At 57.1% G+C, this 21,067-nt stretch overlaps 1 protein-coding gene across 14 annotated transcripts in view; it reads left to right on the top strand.

Moving 5' to 3' along the window:
* The window catches only part of PLEKHG3 (pleckstrin homology and RhoGEF domain containing G3), a 41,624-nt gene extending 20,825 nt beyond the window's left edge, over positions 1-20,799 (top strand). Inside the window, exons 1-19 of one of the 14 annotated variants that reach the window (XM_032875192.1) lie at positions 80-139; positions 4,801-5,187; positions 6,304-6,401; positions 7,559-7,628; positions 7,989-8,035; positions 8,148-8,298; positions 8,400-8,531; positions 8,737-8,919; positions 9,287-9,379; positions 9,646-9,732; positions 9,989-10,022; positions 10,340-10,438; positions 13,172-13,261; positions 13,695-13,733; positions 14,166-14,185; positions 14,666-15,049; positions 15,506-15,619; positions 17,311-18,703; positions 19,426-20,799. In XM_032875192.1, the coding sequence (XP_032731083.1) occupies positions 4,840-5,187; positions 6,304-6,401; positions 7,559-7,628; positions 7,989-8,035; positions 8,148-8,298; positions 8,400-8,531; positions 8,737-8,919; positions 9,287-9,379; positions 9,646-9,732; positions 9,989-10,022; positions 10,340-10,438; positions 13,172-13,261; positions 13,695-13,733; positions 14,166-14,185; positions 14,666-15,049; positions 15,506-15,619; positions 17,311-18,703; positions 19,426-20,159 (4,116 nt within the window). In that variant the 5' untranslated portion in view covers positions 80-139; positions 4,801-4,839 and the 3' untranslated portion in view covers positions 20,160-20,799. Of the gene's footprint in view, positions 1-79; positions 140-4,800; positions 5,188-6,303; positions 6,402-7,558; positions 7,629-7,988; positions 8,036-8,147; positions 8,299-8,399; positions 8,532-8,736; positions 8,920-9,286; positions 9,380-9,645; positions 9,733-9,988; positions 10,023-10,339; positions 10,439-13,171; positions 13,262-13,694; positions 13,734-14,156; positions 14,186-14,665; positions 15,050-15,505; positions 15,620-17,310; positions 18,704-19,425 lie in introns of those variants that run through there. The other 13 variants (XM_032875190.1, XM_032875189.1, XM_032875196.1 and 10 more) reach the window with 13 other exon arrangements.
* The last annotated feature ends 268 nt before the right edge of the window (positions 20,800-21,067 follow it).

Here is a 21,067-nt window from a genome sequence, read left to right as displayed (position 1 = left end):
ACAGAGGGTTGTCCACTGAGTGCCCCCCTCCTTCTCCTCAGCAGCCTGCTGGCCAGGGAGGGAGGACCAGAAGGGAATGTTGCTGAGTCCTGGGGATTCCCCAGGGCCAGAAAAGGAGAGGTTCTCCGGAGGGTTCCAGGTGAGTGCCCTGTAGGACCGTCTTTTTTTTTCTTTGTTCCTTTCCTTCCTTTTTTTTTTTTTTTTTTTGGTAGGCTCCACACTGGGCATGGAGCCCACTTGGGGCTTGAACTCACGACCCTGAGATCAAGACCTAAGCTGAGATCAAGAGTTGGCCACTTAACCAACAGAGTCACCCAGGCACCCCGGCACCATCTTTTCTCAAGTTGGGGGTCGGGAGCAGGGTTCTTTTGCCTCAGTGACCAGAGGCCTGAGGACAGAACATGAGGGCTAATGATGGCTTTTGTCATTTTTTTCTGTTGGAAGCATGGGTCTGCTTTAGGTTGGGGCATGGGGCTGAGGCTCATGAGGAGAAGGATGTGGGATGACCCCCGTCATCTGTGCTGGGAATCCAAGGGGCCTGCTACAGCCTGCCTCTCTGCCTGGGGACATTCGGGGAAGGTACTCAGAAGGGAGGGCCGATAACCTGGGGAGGTGTGGGCAGAGGAAGGGTGCGGACTGTGTTCATATAGAGAGAGAGTAAAAAAAAAAAAAAAAAAAGAATCCTTCCTCTCCTGCATTCCCCCCCATGTTTATCTGAGCTACTTCTTCGGTCCATCAAAAAGAAGGGCTTGGGGGACCATCACAGGTGTGTGACTGGAGATACCAAGTTTTCTAGAAGACTGATTCACTGATTGATGATTGGACTGACTCATGTTGAGAGATGGAAGAGGTCATGGCGGGGGGAGACTTCGGGAAACTGGAGACTGGGTGCGGTAGAAGGAAGGCGTGGGCATCTGGCTTGAGGGTTTGGCCGTTCTCTGCCTGTCTCCTTTAGGCTCCCACTTCCCCAGCCAGACTCTGTCTTCTGGATGAGTCTGAAGACCCAAGTTCCAATCGTGGCTTTGAGGTGAACCTTGCGGTTTGGGGTGATACTCAGTGGAGAGGAAGGAAAGGTTGCCTCTGGCTTGGGCATGTGGGCAGCTGCAGGTGCTGTCTCTCTGGGAGTCTGAACTACACACAGAGTAATGAATGGTTGGGCTTAGGCTTTTAGGACCAGAATGCGCTCAGATTGAGTGCGATGGCTCTCCTAACAGTCCCCCACCCCCGGATTCTGCCTTGTTTGCTCTCCCTGCTCCACATTCTTGTTATCCTCCCTTTTTGGGTCTTTGCATTCTTTTCCAGGAATTCTCTTGTCCTAGAGAGCCTTGTGGTCCTGGGTCTCCTGATCCCGGCAGAGCTTGTCTCATGCAGGGAATTATAGTCCGGTCCTGGTGACCTCAGTGACCTCATGCTTTTTCCCTTTTCCATGACCTGCGATCCTTTGACCTGGAATCTGTATTTTACCATGTTGTTCCAGCACGAGGGTCAATTGCCAGATGTCACAGAGTAGCAGGTCTAGAAATGGCTATAAGGAATCTTTTACTTTCATTCCTTTACTGTCTCCATGGCTGTCATAGGATAAAATGAAGTATCATGTTAAAAGCTGTGATCTTTGAAGACTTAATAAGTCCCCTATGGCTTAGGCTGAGGCAAGGCCATAGCATCCAGGCCTGTGACTAATCGTTTGCCTCTGGCCCTGGCTTGTGTGAAATCCGTTAGGGAGACAGCAGGCAGGGGAGCGGGAGCACTGGGGCCTGTGTGCCCAAGTACACAACCAGGCAACTTTTGTGGCCTCAGGTTTCTGTATCTGTAAAATGGGGTAGTGATAGTACTGAGCTCGTAGAGCTGCTAGGAGATGAAAGTGACTCGCTGTGTCTTGGCAATTAGAACCCTGGTATGCTTTGTTTAAGCCGCAGGGGGCTGCTGGGCATGAGGTGGGGGCTGCTGGGCACAGAGGGGGCTGCTGCTGGGCATGGGGGGGATGCTGCTGGCAAGGGTGCTCCTTTGACGTCGTGAGCTTGCTTTGCAGGGAGATGGCTGCATTCCACCAGAGGAGATTTCTCCAAGGAGAAGAGATGCTCTCGTTTTGTTACAGGAGTCAGAGGGCAATGGGCGTCCCTGAAGAGTGACCCTCAGAAGGCCCCCCTGAGAATGTAGGGGGAGTGGTGAGGGTTTTTTTTAAAACTGACTTGGCCAGCTGTGAAATCCATCTGGGACTTAGCATCCCCATAGGGGCTGACTGACCCCAGGTTTGATCTGGGAAAGGCCTTAGGTCTTAAGTTTCTGCCCCATTGTTCCAGCTGCAACTGACAGCTGTGTGTGGGGGGGCAGGGACGGGACAGCCGGCGGGTGGGGGGTTGGGAGGGATGACTGTAGCAGGCTTTGAAGGACTCCAGAGTCCCATGGCCCTGGGGGTTAAGGACTTGGGTGGAGTTTGGATCTTTGTCGTTCTTTGTGCTGAAATGACAGAGCTTTACCCTGTGGGCTGGTGCTGTAGAAAGGCCCAGCTGGTTAATTTTAAAGGCTCTTTTGAGGAGGGAGGGAACAGCAATAGTGCTACATTTCCCAAGGGGCTCTCGTCTGAGATGCTCAGGGTTTCACCAAGATGAGCCTGTTAATTCTCCTTTGTTGTGCCTGGAAGGGAGGATGAAGGCAGGATTGGCTTTAGTGCCACCCCTTGTGTCCTTATCTGCTGCTGGAGAAGCTCCTGGAGGTCACTGTGGCCACACCCAGAGCTGCGGGGGTGGGGTGCTGAGCTTGGCGGGGTGCTGAGCTCGAGTGGGTCCTGCTAGCCTCTTGACTTGAGCTCAGTAGAGGTGCCAGTTTGTTTGCCATCGTCTATTTGCCCGATCACTGCTACGGCCCCTGAGCGTGGGTCACTTACAGTCTAGGGCAGGGGATGTCAAACTAGTCACAGTCACAGAGGGAGTGGTAGGGGTAATGCTGGGGTGCTGTAAGAGTATGTAGAAGGGGGCGTCCAGGTTTGGTTTCTGGGGATTGGCTTCTAATCTAAAACCTAAGGATTGGGCATAAGTGACAGGGGTTGGGGGCGAGTATGGCTTGGGATAGATGGGGTGGGGGGTGTGGTGCGTGGGGACTTGGGGGTAATGTCCAGGCAGAGAGAATATTTGCAAAAGCTGGGACTCAGGGCCCAGGGGTGTTGGCACAGCCAGGGCGCTGGTTCCAGGTTTGGGCAGAGGCACAGAAAAGCAGGGGGGAAATTCAAAATTCCTGGGGTGATGGCACCTAGATCCTTCTTGTAGCTCTAGCCTGTGGTCTAGCAATTTCTGAGCCCTGGAACTAGGGGTGGAAGGCTTTGGGGCAGTGCAAGTGAGGGTGATACTCTGGAACTCTGTTCCTTGTGCAAACAGCAATGAGATACACATTCTGGAAAGTGGTGTTGTGAGCCGTGGTCCCTTGGAGTTGGGGGTCCAGTGTTCCTGTCCTTCCCTGAGGCCTTAGCCCCTCCTGGACTTACTGCTTCAGGGTTTTCCAGGTGGGCCTACCTGTGAACAGCCCCATCTGCTCAGGGACTAAAGTCCACCTGAGTCTGTGTTTGCCTTACCTGGGAGCAGTTTCCTGCCTCCTGTGCTACCTGACCTCACTGTGCTAAAGGGAGTTTAGAGAAACTCATCAGTGGCTCAGCCCTGGGACATTTCCTGTGCGTTGGGAGATGGGGTGAGTCAGGGCCTATACCAGGTGCTGAGGGTCGGGAGCCTTTGGACTCTCTCCTCTGCCTCCCCTGTCAGTATCTAGAAGGTTTCTGTTCGTGGTGCAGCTGCTGGTGCCCCCGGAGATGGCATAATCCTGAGGAGAATTTTACTCTCTGGCATGTGTGTCCTCCTAGATCCTAGGAGCAGAGTCTTCTGCTGTCCCTGCTGGTGACCCCAGCACAGGCCCCGACAAGTGAGCACTTAGGAAGTGCTTTTTGACAGTTGTTATCATCACTGTCTCGATGGTTTATGGAGCCCCTGCCCCATGCTGGGCACCACGCTGAGACCGGTTGCTGTGGCGGGTCACTGCATCCCCGCGGACAGGGCCCCAGTGTAGGTTCTGAGAGGCTGACTACTTTGCCAGAGCAGCGGGGCTGGCCTTCGGGTTTCGTCCGAAGGCACCCCGATGGCTGCTCTGGTGGAGATGTCCTCTCTGTTCTCCTGGGGCTTGGGTTTCTGAGCTCTTTATTATCCTTGGATGCGGGCACCCTTTCTTCCTGGGAATGCCAGAGCTGTTGGAGTCAGGAAGGGATATAACTTGGGCGTCCTTGTGCATACTTGTGGAGTCCAACGGAAGGGACTTTCTCAGCATTCACAGCTGTTGTGTTTAAAACTGTGGTGAAATACACAAACATAAAATTTCTGTTTTAACCATTTTTTTTTTTTTTAAAGATTTTTTATTTATTTATTTGACAGAGAGAGATCACAAGTAGGCAGAGAGGCAGGCAGAGAGAGAGGAAGGGCGGGGGGAAGCAGGCTCCCTGCTGAGCAGAGAGCCCGATGCGGGACTTGATCCCAGGACCCTGAGATCATGACCTGAGCCGAAGGCAGCGGCTTAACCCACTGAGCCACCCAGGCGCCCCAGTTTTAACCATTTTTAAGTGTATGGTGGTTCAGTGGCATTATGTACATTCACATCGTTGCTCCCCTATCACTACCATCGTCCTGGACTTCTCTTATCTTGCAAAATGGAAACTCTGTACCCGTTAAATACAAACTCCCCATTCCCTCCTCCCCCAGCAGCCACCGTTTTACTTTCTGTTTCTGTGATGATTCTGAGATCTAATTCTTTGTCTGTTCTGCCCAGAACCTCCCTGGAGTGCCCTCACCAGGCAGCGATGCCAGGATGCCCGTCTCTGCCTCCCTCTGCCAGGATGGCAGCCAGGAACGACCGGTGAGCCTGACCTCGAGCACGTCCTCATCGGGCTCCTCCCGTGACAGCCGCGGGGCCATGGAGGAGCCCAGTGGCTCCGGGGCATCGGCCGAGAATGGGGCAGGCTCCCCGCGCGGCCGGCATCCCCCCAACGGCAACACCAGCTCCAGCAGCTGGTTGAGCGGGAGGGGGCCTCTGTCCCCATTCGGCGGACGGGCCCCGGCCGCCCCGGTGCACAAGCTCAGCTACCTGGGCCGTGTGGTGCGGGAGATCGTGGAGACGGAGCGGATGTACGTGCAGGACCTGCGCAGCATCGTGGAGGTGAGGCCCTCCATGTCTGTGGCTGCGGTGCCGAGGCCGCCGTGGGGCTGGCCTCCTGCTCTGGGTGGCCCACCTCGCTTGGGAGCCCGCTTCCACCCCTGGAGGGAGAGTTCTCCCTGACAGCTGTGTCAGAAGAAGCCGCCTTCCCTTGGAGCAGTGGGGAGATCTCATGTCCCTGCTCCAGGGCAGCCGGTGGTGGGTAACCTCAGACTGCTCGTGCTGCTTCGCGACTTTGGGTCCAATGAGGAGCTGGGGCCAGGACCTCCTGCAGACCCTAGGTTGGTGGGGAGGGGCAGGGACCACTGTGCTCATAGACCTGGAACCCAGGGAGGAAACTGGCCCGGATGGTGCCCATCTGTGCCCGGATCCCTGCCCTGCTGTTTCCTGGCTGCGGGGTCTCAGGCACTGTGTGAGGCCTGAGCCTCAGTTTCCTCTCTGAGATGAAGATGCACCCGCCTTGCGGGGCCAGCACAGTGTGCTTCACCCTGCGGGGCCTGGGCAGGTGGCTGGGTGGCTGCCGCCGAGGAAGCCCTCTGCTCTTAGTGAGAGAGGCGTGTTTGTTTCCACTGTAACAAATTAGCACAAGCTTGGGGCTAAAACGCAGAGGTTTCTTCTGTGTTGGTTTAGGAAGCCAGAAGTTGGAAATCAAGATGTTGGCAGGATTGGGTCCTTCTGGAAGGTCTGAGGGGAGAATGCATCCATGCCTCTCTCCTGGCTTCTACCAGATGGTTGCTGCCAATATCTGGCTTTCCTTGGCCTGTAGATGCTCTGTCCTGACCTCTGCCTCCATCTTCCCATTGCTGCCTTCTCCGTGTCATCTGTGTCCTTTCCTCTTATAAGGATACCTGTCATAGGATTGAGGGCCCACCCTAAATCCAGTATTCTCTTGTCCTGAGATCCTTGACTGATTATATCTGCAGAGACCCTATTTCCAAATCAGGTGGCCTTCTGAGGTTCCGAATGGATATTGATTTTGGAGGGAGAGCTGTCCAGCCCAGTACAGTGGGCAGTGTCTGTGAAGTCTCACTGTTGTCAATGGAGGACAGAACTAGGTGTGGCTGTTGCGGACAGGACTGCGCCGGGGTGGGCTGGGTTCTGATGCCTCCCTCCACACAGGACTACCTCTTGAAGATCATCGACACACCTGGGCTGCTGAAACCGGAACAAGTCAGCGCCCTCTTTGGGAACATAGAAAACATTTATGCGCTGAACAGGTATGGAATGAGCCTAACACACACCATGTTCTGCCTGTGAGGCCCATGTGGGCCTGGAGGCCCGAGGAGGAGCCCTGGATGTCTGTAGTCTCCTGGGCTATGACATGGGGGCCTGGAGCTTGATCGCTAGGGTGGGTGATGGTGGTCCATCCCTGTACAGTGGGTTAGTTAGCTCCCTGTGGGAGAGGGCATGTGGGACATGTGCCCCCTCGGGCAACTGCTGTCCTCTGGCATGTGATGATGCTCTTTCCTCTGTACCTTTGTGGCCCCTCTGTCTCTTGCATCTTTACCCCCACTTGCACATCTCTTCATATCTTCCTCACCTTCCTGCTGACCCCATGGAAAGTCAGGTCTCCCTGAGGGTGATCTGACCCATTAGGAGAATGACAGGCCAGACAGAATGTGATGGGGGAGGCTGAGCGTGGTCCGGTGAGGGGCTTCTTCAGGGCATAGTGCTTCCTCGAGGCTCTGGCGTGTGCTGCCTGGACCCATAGATTCCCCAGGGAAGGGACCCTGGTTGGGAGGGGCAGGGGCTGAGGGGACAGCATCTGTAGACAGGAGGAACCTTACCCTTGGCCCTTTCATGGGGGTCAGAGGGGCTTTCTGCTGGCCCGGCTGCAGAGTCCGGGAGGGCAGGCACGGGGTGACTTGGGCTGGCCAGTGGTGGGTCGACAGGGAGGCATCAGGGGAACAGTGTGTTTAGGGTTTCCCCTAGTGCCCCATCTAAATTCCAGTGATACTGGGATTCACCCTCTTTCTCTCTCTTTCCTGCATCCTTTTGAACTGGGAGCCTTTGGTTACTTTGGGAGTCCCCTCTCTCTCTCACTCTCCCTTTAATCTCTGCCTTTGTGTGTTTGACTCCTTCTGCCTGCAGAGGAGCTGTCTCCCCTCCTGAGGTGGGTACTGGTGTCCCCTCTCTTTCTTGCTTGCTGAGCATGTGGGGGACCTTTGCTCCCCATCTTTGCGACAGTGCCTGATACTTTGTGTGGTTGCTGGCCTGGGCGGGGCTCACTCTGAGGATGGACGCCCCGACTCTTTGGCATGACACCGGGGGCTGGCTGTGTATCTGGGCACCGGGGAGGCCGGGGAGGGGCATGTGGGAAGCAGTGGAGGCTGTGCGCCGTCCGGGGTCTGATGAGCGCTCTTCTGTCCCGCAGCCAGCTACTCCGAGACCTGGACAGCTGCAACAGTGACCCTGTGGCTGTGGCCAGCTGCTTTGTGGAAAGGGTGAGAGGGGCTGCTGGGTCCTTGCCTCTTGTCCTGCCTTGCTGGGGGCTCTGAGGCACAACAGTGCCCAGCTTAAGAGGGTGTGTGAGTCCTGGAGGCCTCTGTCCAGGGGAAGTGCAAGGTGCCCTGCCTCAAATGGGAAGGGCATTCTTGCCTAGAGCCAGCGGCTGCTAGATGAATGAGGTGGCCCAGACAGATGGGTCCCAGGATGGGTCTGCAGGTGTTTAGGGAATAGGGGGCAGAGTGTGCTCATGGGGGTGTGTGTGTGTGGGGGGGTCAGGGCCATGTCTTTGCTATACTCAGGTTTAGAGTCAATGGGAGGCTCCCAGAAATCACCATCTTTGTTTGGTCTCCTCTTAGAGTCAAGAGTTTGATATCTACACGCAGTATTGCAACAACTACCCCAAGTGAGTAATTGGGGTGGAGAGGGGAGGCGGAGTTATTCTGTGGGCCTGGGGCACCCCACATCCCCATGCAGGCCTTCCCAGGTGGTGACGGCCGCTTCCCCCGCACTCCCAGCTCAGTGGCCGCCCTGACCGAGTGCATGCGGGACAAGCAGCAGGCCAAGTTCTTTCGGGAGCGGCAGGAGCTCCTCCAGCACTCTCTGCCCCTGGGCTCCTACTTGCTGAAGCCTGTGCAGCGCATCCTCAAGTACCACCTGCTGCTGCAGGTAGCCGGGCGGTCTTCACACCGCGGGGGGCGGGTGGGCACGTGGGGTCGGGGGGATGCAGGCCTGAGCCTGGGCTGCCTACGTGCCTGTCTTCCGCGCAGGAAATCGCCAAACATTTTGATGAAGAAGAGGATGGCTTCGAGGTGGTGGAGGACGCCATCGACACCATGACCTGTGTGGCTTGGTACATCAATGACATGAAGAGGAGACACGAGCACGCGGTCCGGCTCCAGGTGCTCGGGGGCTGGTCGCCAGAGGGACTGGCAGGCTGGGGGGTGCCGAGGGCAGGCTTCCTGGCTCGGTGGGCTTGGTGGGGAGGAGGGGTGCCTGTGGCTGCGTGTGCCGGGTGGCTGTGTCTGTAGGAGTTTCTGGGGCTCTGTGTTGCCCCTGGAGGGTCATGAGCAGCCTGACTCGGGGGTCGGGGCTTCTCTGCTCTAGGAGATTCAGTCGCTGCTCATCAACTGGAAGGGGCCAGACCTGACCATCTACGGGGAGCTCGTCCTGGAGGGCACGTTCCGCGTGCACCGCGTGCGCAACGAGAGGACCTTCTTCCTCTTTGACAAAGCGCTGCTCATCACCAAGAAGCGGGGCGATCACTTTGTCTACAAGGGTCATATCCCGGTAACCAGGCTGCTCTCATGGCCTCTGTCCCTTGGCCCTCTTACCCTTTACCCCCTTGCAGTGGGCTAGGCTCCATTCTTTCCTTTTTATAAAAAAAAAAAAGATTTTATTTTTAAGTAATCTCTCCACTCAATATGAGGTTCAGACCACACCCCTGGGATCAAGAGTCTCGAGCTGTAATGTCCGAGTCTGTCAGGCGCACGCAGGCTCCGTTTCTTGACCCCCCCATTGGCCCTGGGTTGGAGTGGATGCAGCCCCGTCCTTCTGAGATTACTCTCCCTGCCTGCCTGGGTGGTCTCAAGGGGCTGGGACCCCAGGTCAGCCCCTGCCCCTTCCTGTGCTTGACTGTGCTCTCCCTCTGCCCCAGTGCTCCTCCCTGATGCTGATCGAAAGCACCAGAGACTCCCTGTGCTTCACTGTCACCCACTACAAGCACAGCAAGCAGCAGTACAACATCCAGGTGAGGGCCGGGCCAGGGGGGCTCGGGCTGGGGACACACCCACCACCTCGGCTCGCATAGATGTGTGGGGCCTCCTGGTCTCCCTCTGTAAGGTGGGGATCCCTGTGGGCATCTCTTGGGTTTTTGTGGAAGAGTCCAGGTAACCTCACAGGTCCCAGCATAGGCCGTCTTTCTGCCTTGGCCCCCCTGACGGAAGCCTGACCCATGGCGGATGGCTTCAGGCTTGTGGTTGTAACCCTGGCTCCCTCTCCCGTGGGTCTTTTCAGGCCAAAACAGCAGAGGAGAAACGGAGCTGGACTCACCACATTAAGAGGCTCATCCTGGAGAACCACCACACCACCATCCCGCAGAAGGTGAGTTCCCGGGGTGCCCCACCTACCCCTTGATGGGGTGCAGGGAGAGGGTGTTCCTCAGCCAGCTCTGGGGTTCCACCAGTGCCTCATTCCTGGAAGATGTTGGCTTCACTGGATACCGGGGGTCAGTGCACTGGGTGCCGTGGGCTTCGGCACAGCCCTGGGGGGTGTCCCAGTGCAGCAAGAGCAAGTTGGTGGGCCAAGAGAGGCATGAATGTAGAACGTAGTAACTGGGTGTGTTTCCTTTCCCTTCTAGGCCAAGGAAGCCATCTTGGAAATGGATTCCTACTGTAAGTGTACCCTTTCTGCCTGCTTTCTCCCTACTTGGCATATCTCTAGATCCATGGGAAGCTCTGCCTGAGACTTCCGTTCCAGGGAGCAGGGAGAATGGGGAAGCTCTTCCTGTCAAGGGCTAGGGGTCTACTGCAAGACCAGGGGCGTAGTCTTGGCTGGCCAGTGGGACTCCCACTGCCTACCATTTCTGAATGGAAGATGGAAGAGGAGGGAGCTCTGGATCTTCTGGCCCCTGGAGCTGGGGCAGGCAGGAAAGGTGTGGTCAGGTGTGGTCAGAGTCCAGGCCCAGGCTGATTGTCCGTCTCGTGTGCAGATCCCAGTCGGTACCGCTGCAGCCCAGAGCGGCTGAAGAAGGCCTGGTCTTCCCAGGACGAGGTGTCCACCCACGCGCGACAGGGGCGCCGACAGTCTGGTAAGGGAAGGGCACTGTGGGCAGAGCGGCTTCCTCACAGGACTCTTGACCAGGAGGGGGACTGTCTGCAGCAGCATTTGGAGCTGGCTCTCTCCTCCATGGACATCCTGGGGAAGGGCAGGAGAGAGGATCGCCAGGCCCACGTGGCACGTCCTGTCCCCGTGCTTGTGCTACCCTCCACCAGGCACTTTCTTCCAGGCCCTTCTTGCCCACCAGGGCTGGGCAGCCCACCTTTTCCAGGGCCCTGGGAATGCTTGTTCACTCAGGCCTCCGTGCTCTTTCTTAGCCTTCCTGGAATCAAAACTTTGCTCCTTTGTCACTCAGAATCCTGGGACTGAGCCAGGAGCGACGCTCAGATGTCATGGGGGATCCCCAGCCCAGTTCTGGAGCAGAGCAAATGCAGGACGTGGGGAAAAATGAGTTAGACGTCAAGTGGCACCAAATCCAGACAGGAAATATTTACTTTGGGTCTCAGAGAAAAGTTCCATTTTCCTCTGCTGGGTTTTCTTCCATGACTGGGCTTGCTACTGTGTACTTGGATTTATTGGAATGAATTGTCTGTTGAAGAAGAGAAAACCTTGCTTTTATTCTTAGCTCTGGGGGTGATAAGGCTGTGTGTTTTCTGTGTCTGTCTGTCTGTACTCCGCTCTTCAGTCCGAGGCCTAGGGACAGATTTAGCTTCCGCTGGGCACCTGGTGAACACAGATGAGGTGGGAGTTGGAATGAGAAGTGTCTCAGAGGCCCCTGGAGAGAAGATCCGGGAATGACTGGCGCACTGTCCTGGCGTGGATCTCCATGGTGCATTGGGTTTGGCTGTGACCCATGGGTCCCCTGAGCAACTCTGGGGATTGTGTCGTGTTCTGGAAGATAGCGCCAAGTGGTCTCTGGAAAGCTTTTGTAATTTTGTTTTGTTTGGTATTACCCCCAGTGGATCTTGAACCCTAGGCAGATTTGTGATGGTCGCAAACATTTTACGACACCGTGTGTGAAAAGCCCCCCACTGGGGGTATTACTTTATAGTTTTCTGGCACTTTTCATTTTCCTTTCTTCTGAGATGCTCTTCCTGTCTTTCTATCATTCCCCTCTGCCTTGTCATGTGGCTTTGCATTGGAAGCTTCTGGCATGTGGAAGAGCTGCTGGTGGTGGTAGGAACTGCAGTGCCGCCTGTCATGACATCAGCGTCCACTCCGTGGCTCTCATGGCACGCAGGCAGTGAGCTGTTTCAGAGCTCAGTTTCTGCTGAACTAAGATTTTAGCCTGTGAATGAGTCGGGTTCTGCCTGCTTGTTTTCGTACTTTAGTCTTAACCATTATGAAACAAACGTCTCTCTAAAACATGCTTCATCCTCTGCAGCTTCTTAAGGTAGAGGATGCCAACCACTGTGGAACTTTTCCTTTTCTGGCACCAGGGTGACAGCATCCATTGGGTGTGTGCGCTGGGGCTGGGGGTCACCATGGCGGCCACGCACCCAAGGTGTGGTATCACCCTTACCCGGCAGGTGTCTCCCCCCCTTACCCGGAAGCTGTCCCCCTCCCCGCCTTACCTGGCAGCGTTGGTTCTTGTCTGTCACAGTGTCCTTGCCTGGAGCGGCTCTTCTCCCTGCTTGTTTGAAAGCAGTCGATTGAATTTGTGAGAAGTGCGGGTAAGGACCGGCCAGCAAGGGGTGCCTCACTGGCTCAGTCAGAGGAGCATGCAACTCTTGATCTTGGGGTCATGAGTTCAAGTACCATGTTGGGTTTAGAGATTATTTTTATTTATTTATTTATTTTAAAAAAGATATTTATTTATTTATTTCATAGACAGCGATCACAAGTAGAGAGGAAGGCAGAGAGAGGAGGAAGCAGGCTCCCCGCTGAGCAGAGAGCCTGACGCGGGGCTCGATTCCAGGATCCTGAGACCATGACCTGAGCAGAAGGCAGAGGCTTCAACCCACTGAGCCACCCAGGAGCCCCGTGATTATTTTTAAAAAGAAAGTTAAAAAAAAAGGCCATCAAGTTGCTGAGAGGGAGATGGGGCCCCTTGTAAGCCCTGCAGTGACAGCTTGGAGTCCCCTGCTCTGCCTCCGGGCCTCTTCTTCCCAGAGAGCTGAGATGGGCAGAGTGGTATGCTCTAGATAATTAAGGTGCTGCTGTCACTGCTTGTCACTTTTTTTTTTTTTTTAAAGGATTTTATTTATTTGACAGAGAGAGAGACAGTGAGAGAGGGAATACAAGCAGGGGAAGCGGGAGAGGGAGAAGCAGGCTTCCCACGGAGCAGGGAACCTGATGCGGGGTTTGATCCCAGGACGCTAGGATGACCCGAGCCAAAGGCAGACAGACGCTTAATGACTGAGCCACCCAGGTGCCCTAGCTACTTGTCACTTGTTAAGTAGTCTTGATTACAAGTTTTAAGATGGACGAGTAGGGCATTTTGTGTTTCTCACTTTAAAAGCTCTCAGATTCGCAGCGTACTTAGGTTGTGAAGATGGTGTGCATGGGTCCACGCGTTTCAGTAGAAGAAACCTGTGCAGTGCGCTCCCCTGTAAGATTTTCCTTGGCTTCTGAGTGTACCGTGGGCTTCCCAGTTAACACCAGCTGGGCAAGAACCTTGTGGGGTAAGGTCACGGCTCTGTGGAGAGGTCCGTGGACACATGTCCTCTCCTACCTGCCTCTCTCAGGTCTGTTTCCAAAAAGGCTGGGATACAAATTGGTGACACCATCAGCCTAATGGGTGTGTTTTGTATCTTGTTCCCAGAGCCTGGTCAGCCCTCGTTCCTCCGGGCCACACTCCCCAGCAGGCAGCGAGGCTTCGTGGAGTCAGGCCTTAATGGCCGTAGGAAGTCGGGTGCGACCTCTGCTTTCTAGCCGGGCTGCTGCAAGGGGGCTTGGCCTTGGGTGTAGCTGTTGTGCTCAGGAGCTTGTTGCAGGGAGGGTGGCGCTTGAGGTAGAGCTCAGATCTCCGAGGATGCGGCTAGTCAGTCTGAAGGAGGCAGCTTGGGACTGCAGCTCCAGAACCTGGGGCCCTGGGTGAGATGCACTGATGCAGGGATTGTGGGTGGGGCTGTTCCTGGGTGGGTGGCAGTCATGGAGCAGGTCTCTGGTGCTGGATGGAGATGGCCCGGGCCCTGTCTCCCTGCGGGGGTAGGTAGGAGGGAGGGGGTGCCCAGGCTGGAGTGGACTTTGAGCTGCTGGTGGCGGTGTGGCTGTGAGCATGGGACCAGGGCCAGACACAGCTGTTTCCAGGCCTGCACTGACTGTCCATTCACTTTCCTTCTCAGAGCCAACCAGACACCTGCTGAGGCAACTCAGTGAGAAAGGTGAGTGTGAGTGTGGCCAGCCATTCCTGCCAGGCTCTAGGGTCGGGGCAGGGAGGTGACACAGGTAACCTTCTGGGTATTGAGGACAGTTTGGAAGGGTCCCTGCCTCTCTTCCTCTCTGGAGGTGGGCCTCACCCCTTGCTGTCTGGTGAAGGGGCTGAGCTCGCCTTCCTGCATATTTCTAGTACCCTGTCCTTGGGTGACAGTCCTTGATGGACACAGACCTGTGCTGGCTCTTCCCCCAGGACCTCTGCTCTGGCAGTCATTCCTTTGAAAGCCCAGGAGACCAGGTGTGGGTTCTGGATATAGGGCCATCAGGGCAGCCTTCCTTGGGGGGCTCCTGGTCTCTGAAAAGAGGCTCTTCTCCTGCTTACCGATCTGTTCTCCCCGCCCCCTTGCCTGTGTTCTGGGACCTGGCCGTGGCAGGTGCAGCCGGAGCAGCAGGAATGAAGGTAAGGCCCGTGGGTGAAGAGAACTGGCCTGCCAGAGCGGGGTGGGACTGCCAGGTCAGCACCCTGGCCCCTTCAGCTTCATCTTCTGCAGTGGACAAATACCTGTCAGGCCACTACTGTGTGCTGGACTCTGTCACAAGAGTCCCAGAGATGAATAAGCCATGGCCCTTGCCCTGGGATCCTTCTGTACCCTTTTCCTGGAATGGGACCCTGGTGTTGGCCCACCCTGGATCTTCTACATTTTCTTTCTCTGGAGTAGGCAGGCCTCTCTGGGTTTTGAGTGTCTGACCCAGCTTTCCCAGGTCCCAGCGTCCCACCTTGAGGACTCCCACCCCTGTCCTCCGTCTGCTCTGGTGGAGACCAGGGGTTGGGTGTTTAGGTGTGGCTTTCCCCATGTAAAGCCTCCGCACCCCCAGCCGCTGGCGGGAGGAGGAGGCTTGCATGGAGGCCAGTCACGAGGGGGTCTTCTGCTCTGAACAGCATGCAGGCAGTGCCGGTGCTCTCCTGGACTTTGGGCGGCCTCCTCTTGCTCAGGGTGTGCAGCCGGAGGCTGAAGGGGCTGCCCGGGAGCAGGAGGAGGAGGAGGTGGAGGAGGAGGAAGAGGAGGTGGTGGTGGAGGAGGAGGAGGAGGAGGAGGAACGGGCCTTTCAGGTGTCTCTGGAGGACCTGGCAGGGCATGAAGGCAGCGAGAAGGGGGCCAGGCTGGAGCCCCCAGGCTCGGAGGAGGAGGAGGAGGAGGAGGAGGAGGAGGAGGAGAGCCTGGCAGTGGCGGAGCAGGTAGCCGACTTTGCCAGCTCGCTGCTGGCCGCCCTCCACTGCTGGCACTATCGGGCCAACGCTTTACTTTTCTCCCGGGGCGCTATGGTGAGGTGTCTCTTTGATCTCCCCTCCTCCTTGCATGTTCCCTGGCCAGTGCATGCCCATCCGGGAGTTCTCTCCCCTGCCCTCCCACCCCCTCTGTCCTGTTCCCTCACTCCTGCCATCAGCACCTAACCCCTTGCCCGCTGTCACGCCCTGGTGAGCCCTTGGCATGTGCTATTCTGGTTCTGGGCGTGAACTAGTGTCCTACCCAGTGAGCATGACTAATGGGGTGGGGGCGGCGGAGAAGGGGAGAAGCCAGCGGGTTGGGCTTTTTGGAGGCTGCACACCCAGTGGGGAGTTCTGGATCCCCCAGACCTGGCGGTTCAGGCTCAGGTCTCAGGCTGGCTCTCAATATGGCCCAGACCCCTTGGGACTCAGAAGGTTTGCTGTTGTGGGGCTGCAGAAGGGTTGAGCTCCCAGTTGTCCCAGGAGCTGACGATGGCCCTCTGTTTGCTTCAGGAGAAGGGCCGCAGGGAGTCCGAAGGCCCCCAGAGCTGTAGAAGGTCCAGCGGCCGGTCTCCAACAAATGCTGAGAAATGCGTGAGCTTCGAGTCCACTTCTCCCCGGCCAGAGGTGAGCGGCTGGCAGGCAGGAGGGCCCGTGCAGGAGAGCCCAGAGCACAGGTCTGTGGGTGGGGCTTCCTGGCCCCGGGCTCTCTTTTTGGGCCCATGGGGACAGGGATCCCCCCACACTCTCGGCCCCTTTAGGAAACTGGTCTGGCCTCTGGGCCTGTGGTGGGGTGAGCAGGTAGCCTTTCTGTGAATTAGAAAAAGAAGACCCTTTTTGACAAGATGCAGTCGCTTGTCAAGGGCCCTGTTAGCAGAAGGAATCAGATCTTAGGTCCCTTCAGCCAGGCCTCCTTGTATAGGGCGTATGACCCTGCTCCTGCCAGCTGGACAGACAGTGGACTCACGCCTGAGCCCCACCCCCCCCCGGGTACTGACATCTACTGGCTGCTTCCTCCATGTCCGATGTTTTATTTCTTCTGTTCCCCTCAACAGCTCAGGTAGAAAGAGGCTCAGAGAAGTTGAGTGACATGCCTGGTGTTGGGCAGCTTCTGAGGGGCAGAGCTGAGCTCAGACCAGTCTGATTTAGAAGCCCCCATTCCACTTTCTGCCACATGCTGTGTGTGGATGGAACCCATACCTTTGTTTTCTCAAAGTTACAAGAAAAAGGGTAAGGAGGCCTTGACCTCAGGCAGGCCTACCAACCCCGGCAGGTCTGAGTAACCTGACATTGGATTGGAGTCTGGGGTGGTGGTGTCCTATGATAATAGGAAGCAAGCTGCATGTATAACTAAGTTTTCTAGCAGCCATGTTAACAGATTATTTAATTATTGACGTTAACTATAATTTCAACATGTAAGCAATGGAAGAAGCTACTAAGGACGTTTTATATTGTGTATGTTTTTGCGGTCTGGTGTGTGTTTTACCCTTACAGCTGTTCTCAGTTTGGACTAGCCACGTTTCAGGTGCTCAGAAGCTGTTTGTGGCCATCAGCTGCTGTGTTGGGAAGTGCAGGCCTTGACCACGGGTCCTGCTTTGCAGACCCTGGACTAGAACAGTTGGGATTGGGTCTGGTTCCTCTGAATGTGGAGTGTCTGCCCTTCTTCCTCAAGGCCCCTCTGGGAAGCCGCCTGTACTGGCTGGTTTCACGGTGCAGATCCTTCCAGGTGGTCAGGAGGAGGTTCTTACACGTGCTTCTTCCTTCCTTCCCTCCCTGTCTGCTGGGCATTGGCAGCGTTGTGGCTGGGGCCAGAGGCTGGCTGGGAGGAGCCAAGTCCCTGTCGTCACCCACTCTGACGGGACTCTAGCGTGCTGTCCTGTTGCCCTCTGGACCCTCATCCATACAGGACGTCCTGGCCCCTCTGGGTCTGAACCCAGAATAGCCTCCATGTGCCTCTAGGGCTTTAGGAAGCTGACTCTCCAGCAGGCATACCCTGTGCCGTGTGCTCCCGCTTTGTCCCTGTAGCTTCCAGGCAGGCTGTCACTGAGAGGTGTCACCACTCTACCCCATCTGTGTTCCCAGAATTTTCCTTGGCTTTTTTTTAACAACCCAAGGCCGTTAGCTGAATGATGGCTGAGGGACCTCAGCACATTCCTCTCCCTAAGGCCCTGTCTCTCCCACTCTCGAGTTGTGCTCATTCTCATTGCCTTTGGTCCTAAACTGTATGCCCTCTCATTGGGCTTTGAGCAGGTCGTGCTGTCCCTTTCTCTGGGTCTCATGAGGGAGGGTTTTGGCTCATAGGAGCTCTGTTGTCCCAGGTTGAACCGGACCCTGAGCCTGAGCTGGAGCAGGAAGTATTTGTCGCCATGGAAGTTCCCAGCATTGAGGAGGTGCCCTCAGACACGGAGTCTCCAGAAGTCCTGGAAACACAGCTTGGTGCCCACCAGGAGCTGCTGGGGCTGGACGCCCCGGGTGACATGGTGGGCTTCATGGTGGCCGAGAGCACCGAGGACCTTAAGGCTCTGAGCAGTGAGGAGGAGGAGGACATGGGGCCCACACTGGACACGGAGAGCCTCCTGCCGCCCTCTGTGCTGGACCAGGCCAGCGTCATTGCCGAGCGCTTTGCCAGTAGCTTCTCTCGGCGGAGCAGCCTGGCACTGGAGGACGGCAAGGCCAGCGGCTTCGGGAGCCCAAGGCTGGCGAGCCGCAGCAGCAGTGTGCTCAGCCTCGAGGGCAGCGACAAGGGCCCGGCGCGACCCGGCAGCACCACGGACACCCTCAGCTCGCAGCCACCCCCTGAGGTGGATAGCACTGCGGGAGTGGCCACGGACAGTGGCCCTTCGGTCAATGGGATGGAGCCCCTGAGCCCAGGCTGCCCAGCAGAGCCCGACAGGCCTTCCTGCAAGAGGAAGGCGTCGACCCTCTCCACCCGAGACCGGCTGTTGCTGGACAAAATCAAGAGCTACTATGAAAATGCAGAGCACCGTGATGCAGGCTTTAGCGTCCGGCGCCGGGAGAGCCTCTCCTACATCCCCAAGGGGCTAGTGAGAAACTCTGTTTCCAGATTCAACAGCCTTCCCAGGCCAGACCCAGAGCCCATGGCTCTGCCGGGGCATAAGAGGCAGGTGGGCTCCCAGCCGCCTTCATGGGCTCTGTGTGACCTCCCGGGAGCCGGCCAGGCTAGTGCTGGGGAGTCCGCTCCTATCACAGATGCTGAGTTCCGGCCGTCTTCGGAAATCGTAAAGATCTGGGAGGGAATGGAGTCTTCCAGGGAGAGCTCTCTGCAGGGGCCTGGCCAAGGCCAGGCCAATGGTTTTGACCTGCACGAACCCCTCTTTATCCTGGAGGAGCACGAGCTGGGGGCCATCACTGAGGAGTCGGCCACCGCCTCCCCTGAGAGTGCGTCCCCCACGGAGCAGCCCAGCCCGGCCCACCTGGCCCGGGAGCTGAAGGAGCTGGTGAAGGAGTTGAGCAGCAGCGTCCAGGGGGAGCTGGTGACTCCGCTGCACCCCCGCATCGTGCAGCTCTCCCACGTGATGGATGGCCCCATGAGCGAGCGAGTCAAGAACAAGGTCTACCAGCTGGCCCGCCAGTACAGCCTCCGCATCAAGAGCAAGTCTGTGACAGCCAGGCCTCCTCTCCAGTGGGGAAAGGCAGCTCCCACCATTCCTTGCCTGCAGGAGGAGGCCGGAGCACCCTCAGGCAGCAGAGGTACAGCCACGCGGGTGGGGAGTGGGTCCTTCCTGCAAGTCTGGGGTGGAAGAGCCTTTTAGGAGCAGGTTGGCTCCTGGGGGAAGGTGGCCCCTGTAGAACCATGACCAAAGAGGGGGCTGGACTCCACACACAAGTGGTGTGAGCCCGGGCGGTTAGTCCAACGCCCAAGGCCCAGCGTGTGGCCCTGGTTGAGCCTCCTCACGGCCCTCCCCAAGCCCTACTTGTAGAGCAGGGACCTTGGGAGGAAACATGGCCACGGGCCCTCTCTTCCAGGATAGTAAAGGCTCTTGTCTTTTCCTTTGACTCCTGACTCTGTTCACTGGCTTTTCTTCATCCTTCCCATTGCCCACCCCCCACTTTTTTTTTTTTTTTTTTTTTTTTTAAAGATTTGATTATCTGACAGAGTACAAGCGGGGCAGAGGCAGTGGGAGAAGCAGGCTCCCCACTGAGCAGGGAACCCAATGCAGGACTCGATCCCAGGACCCTGGGATCATGACCTGAGCCAAAGGCAGACGCTTAACCGGTGGAGCCACCCAGGCGCCCCCCCACCCGTTGTCCTTTGGTAAAGGGGCCGTGGATGATGAATGATTTCTCTCCCCTCACAACCAAACCCCAGTAAGCAGCCTTGCCTGGAACATGAGCAGAAGGCAGTGCAGAGTTGTCGCTTGCCCTCTCCCGCCCCACCCGGTCACTCAGTCCATTTACTCTCTCTTCCATAGGTAAGAGAAAGCCGGTGCTGTCCCTCCTCAGCGATGAGCAGATGGTGGCCCCGGAGCACAGCCCGCCCAAGCCGGGCTCTCCTCGGCATTTCTCCTTCAGCCCCACTACTGCCAGCCCGAGGACCACCTCGCCTGGGGCCCGGCCTTCCTCTCGAAGCCCCCTCAGCCCCTTTGACACTGAGACCTTCACCTGGCCTGATGTCCGAGAGCTCTGCTCCAAATATGCCTCCCACGACGAGGCATTCCAGGCCGAGGGCAGCCGGCACCGCGGCCCGCCTGTCAACCGCAGCCGCTCAGCACCTGAGAACATGGTGGAGCCCCCTCTGGCGGGCAGGGTGGGCCGCTGCTGCAGTGTGGGCGCCAGGAGGGGCCAGGGGGGCCCAGAGGCCGCCCAGCCTGAGCCTCCTGGGAGGTTGCCCCAAAGCAGGCCGGTTGGAGAGGAGGCCCTGTTTGTCACGGCGGACCTCACCCTGGAGAACAACCGGCGGGTGATTGTCATGGAGAAGGCGCCCCTGCCCTGCCCTGTTGGGGGACTGGAGGAGGGCAGTGGGCAGGGACCACACACACCAGTAGCCACAGTGGGACAGGGCCTGGATTTCCAGGAGTCTGGAATTTCCAGGAGTCCAGAGTATTGGCAAAAGGAAGAGGGTCCCAGGGACCCAGCGGACCCAGGCCAGCAGGGCAGAGTGAGAAACCTGCGGGAGAAATTCCAGGCCTTGAACTCCGTAGGTTGACTCTGAGTCCTGGGAGAGGGAGGAGCTGTGCAGCGGAGGGACGCAGAGGAACCTTGCTGGGCTTGCCCACAAGCCTGGCCTCCCCGGGTTCACATAAGCCCCTGAAAGAATGGGCTGGTGTGCTCAGCCCAGTGCCTTCACCTGCTGGGAATGGCCCGGTGCTCCCCGGGGCTTGTGGTGACTTTCACAGGGCCAGCTGAGCCCTGCTACCCACCCAGGCCAGTGTGGCCACTTCCCTTGTATATAGTTCTTGTCTAGTAAGAAGCCGAATATTTAAGCTGTCCTCTTCCCTGGGGAGTAAGCCGTGCTCCGGCCTCCAGTGTCGGGCTGACCACTGCCAGGCTGAGGAGCCACCCAGGGGAGCGGTGGAATGGCCTGGGGAGGCTTTGCTCTTTAGTTGTGCCTTTTCTTAGGATCCAGGCAGGAACAAGGCCCATAATTTATTGTTTCCCATTCTGTGGTGCATTTGCGCACATGTCTGTGAGTGTGTGTTCTCCGGTTGTTGATTCCTCTCCCGTGAAGAATGTAATGGATTCTGTTCAGGTACTTTTGTAGGTTGTCTTGCTGACCCTGTGGTTGTCGCTCATGTACATACATTTCATTATTTGCCAACGGTGCAATAACGCTGCTCACCAACCAACCTGTGTGTGCTCCTCACTGGGCCTCGGTGGGGGGTGGGGGGGTTGCTGACTGAGGCCAGGGGTGCCTCAGGGAGGCGGGCCGTGTGGTGGCTGCTGCACATTCCCTCCTGCATCAGTCGTGCTCATGACGCATAAGGCAGCAGGGTGCTTACAGGGGAGGCTGGGGCAGCGGGGAGTGCGGGAAGGAACCTGATCTCTGCCTGCCCCGGCCTGGTGTCCTGCGGGGTAGGGAAATAGCATCGTGCCAGCCTTAAGCTCTTTTCCTCA

The sequence above is a fragment of the Lontra canadensis genome, unplaced genomic scaffold (assembly GCF_010015895.1).
Source record: "Lontra canadensis isolate GAN:19392208 unplaced genomic scaffold, GSC_riverotter_1.0 scaffold55, whole genome shotgun sequence".
NCBI classification, from domain to species: Eukaryota; Metazoa; Chordata; class Mammalia; order Carnivora; family Mustelidae; genus Lontra; species Lontra canadensis.
The sequence above is the reverse complement of the archived record's forward strand: the minus strand, read 5'-3'. Positions and strand labels throughout refer to the sequence as shown.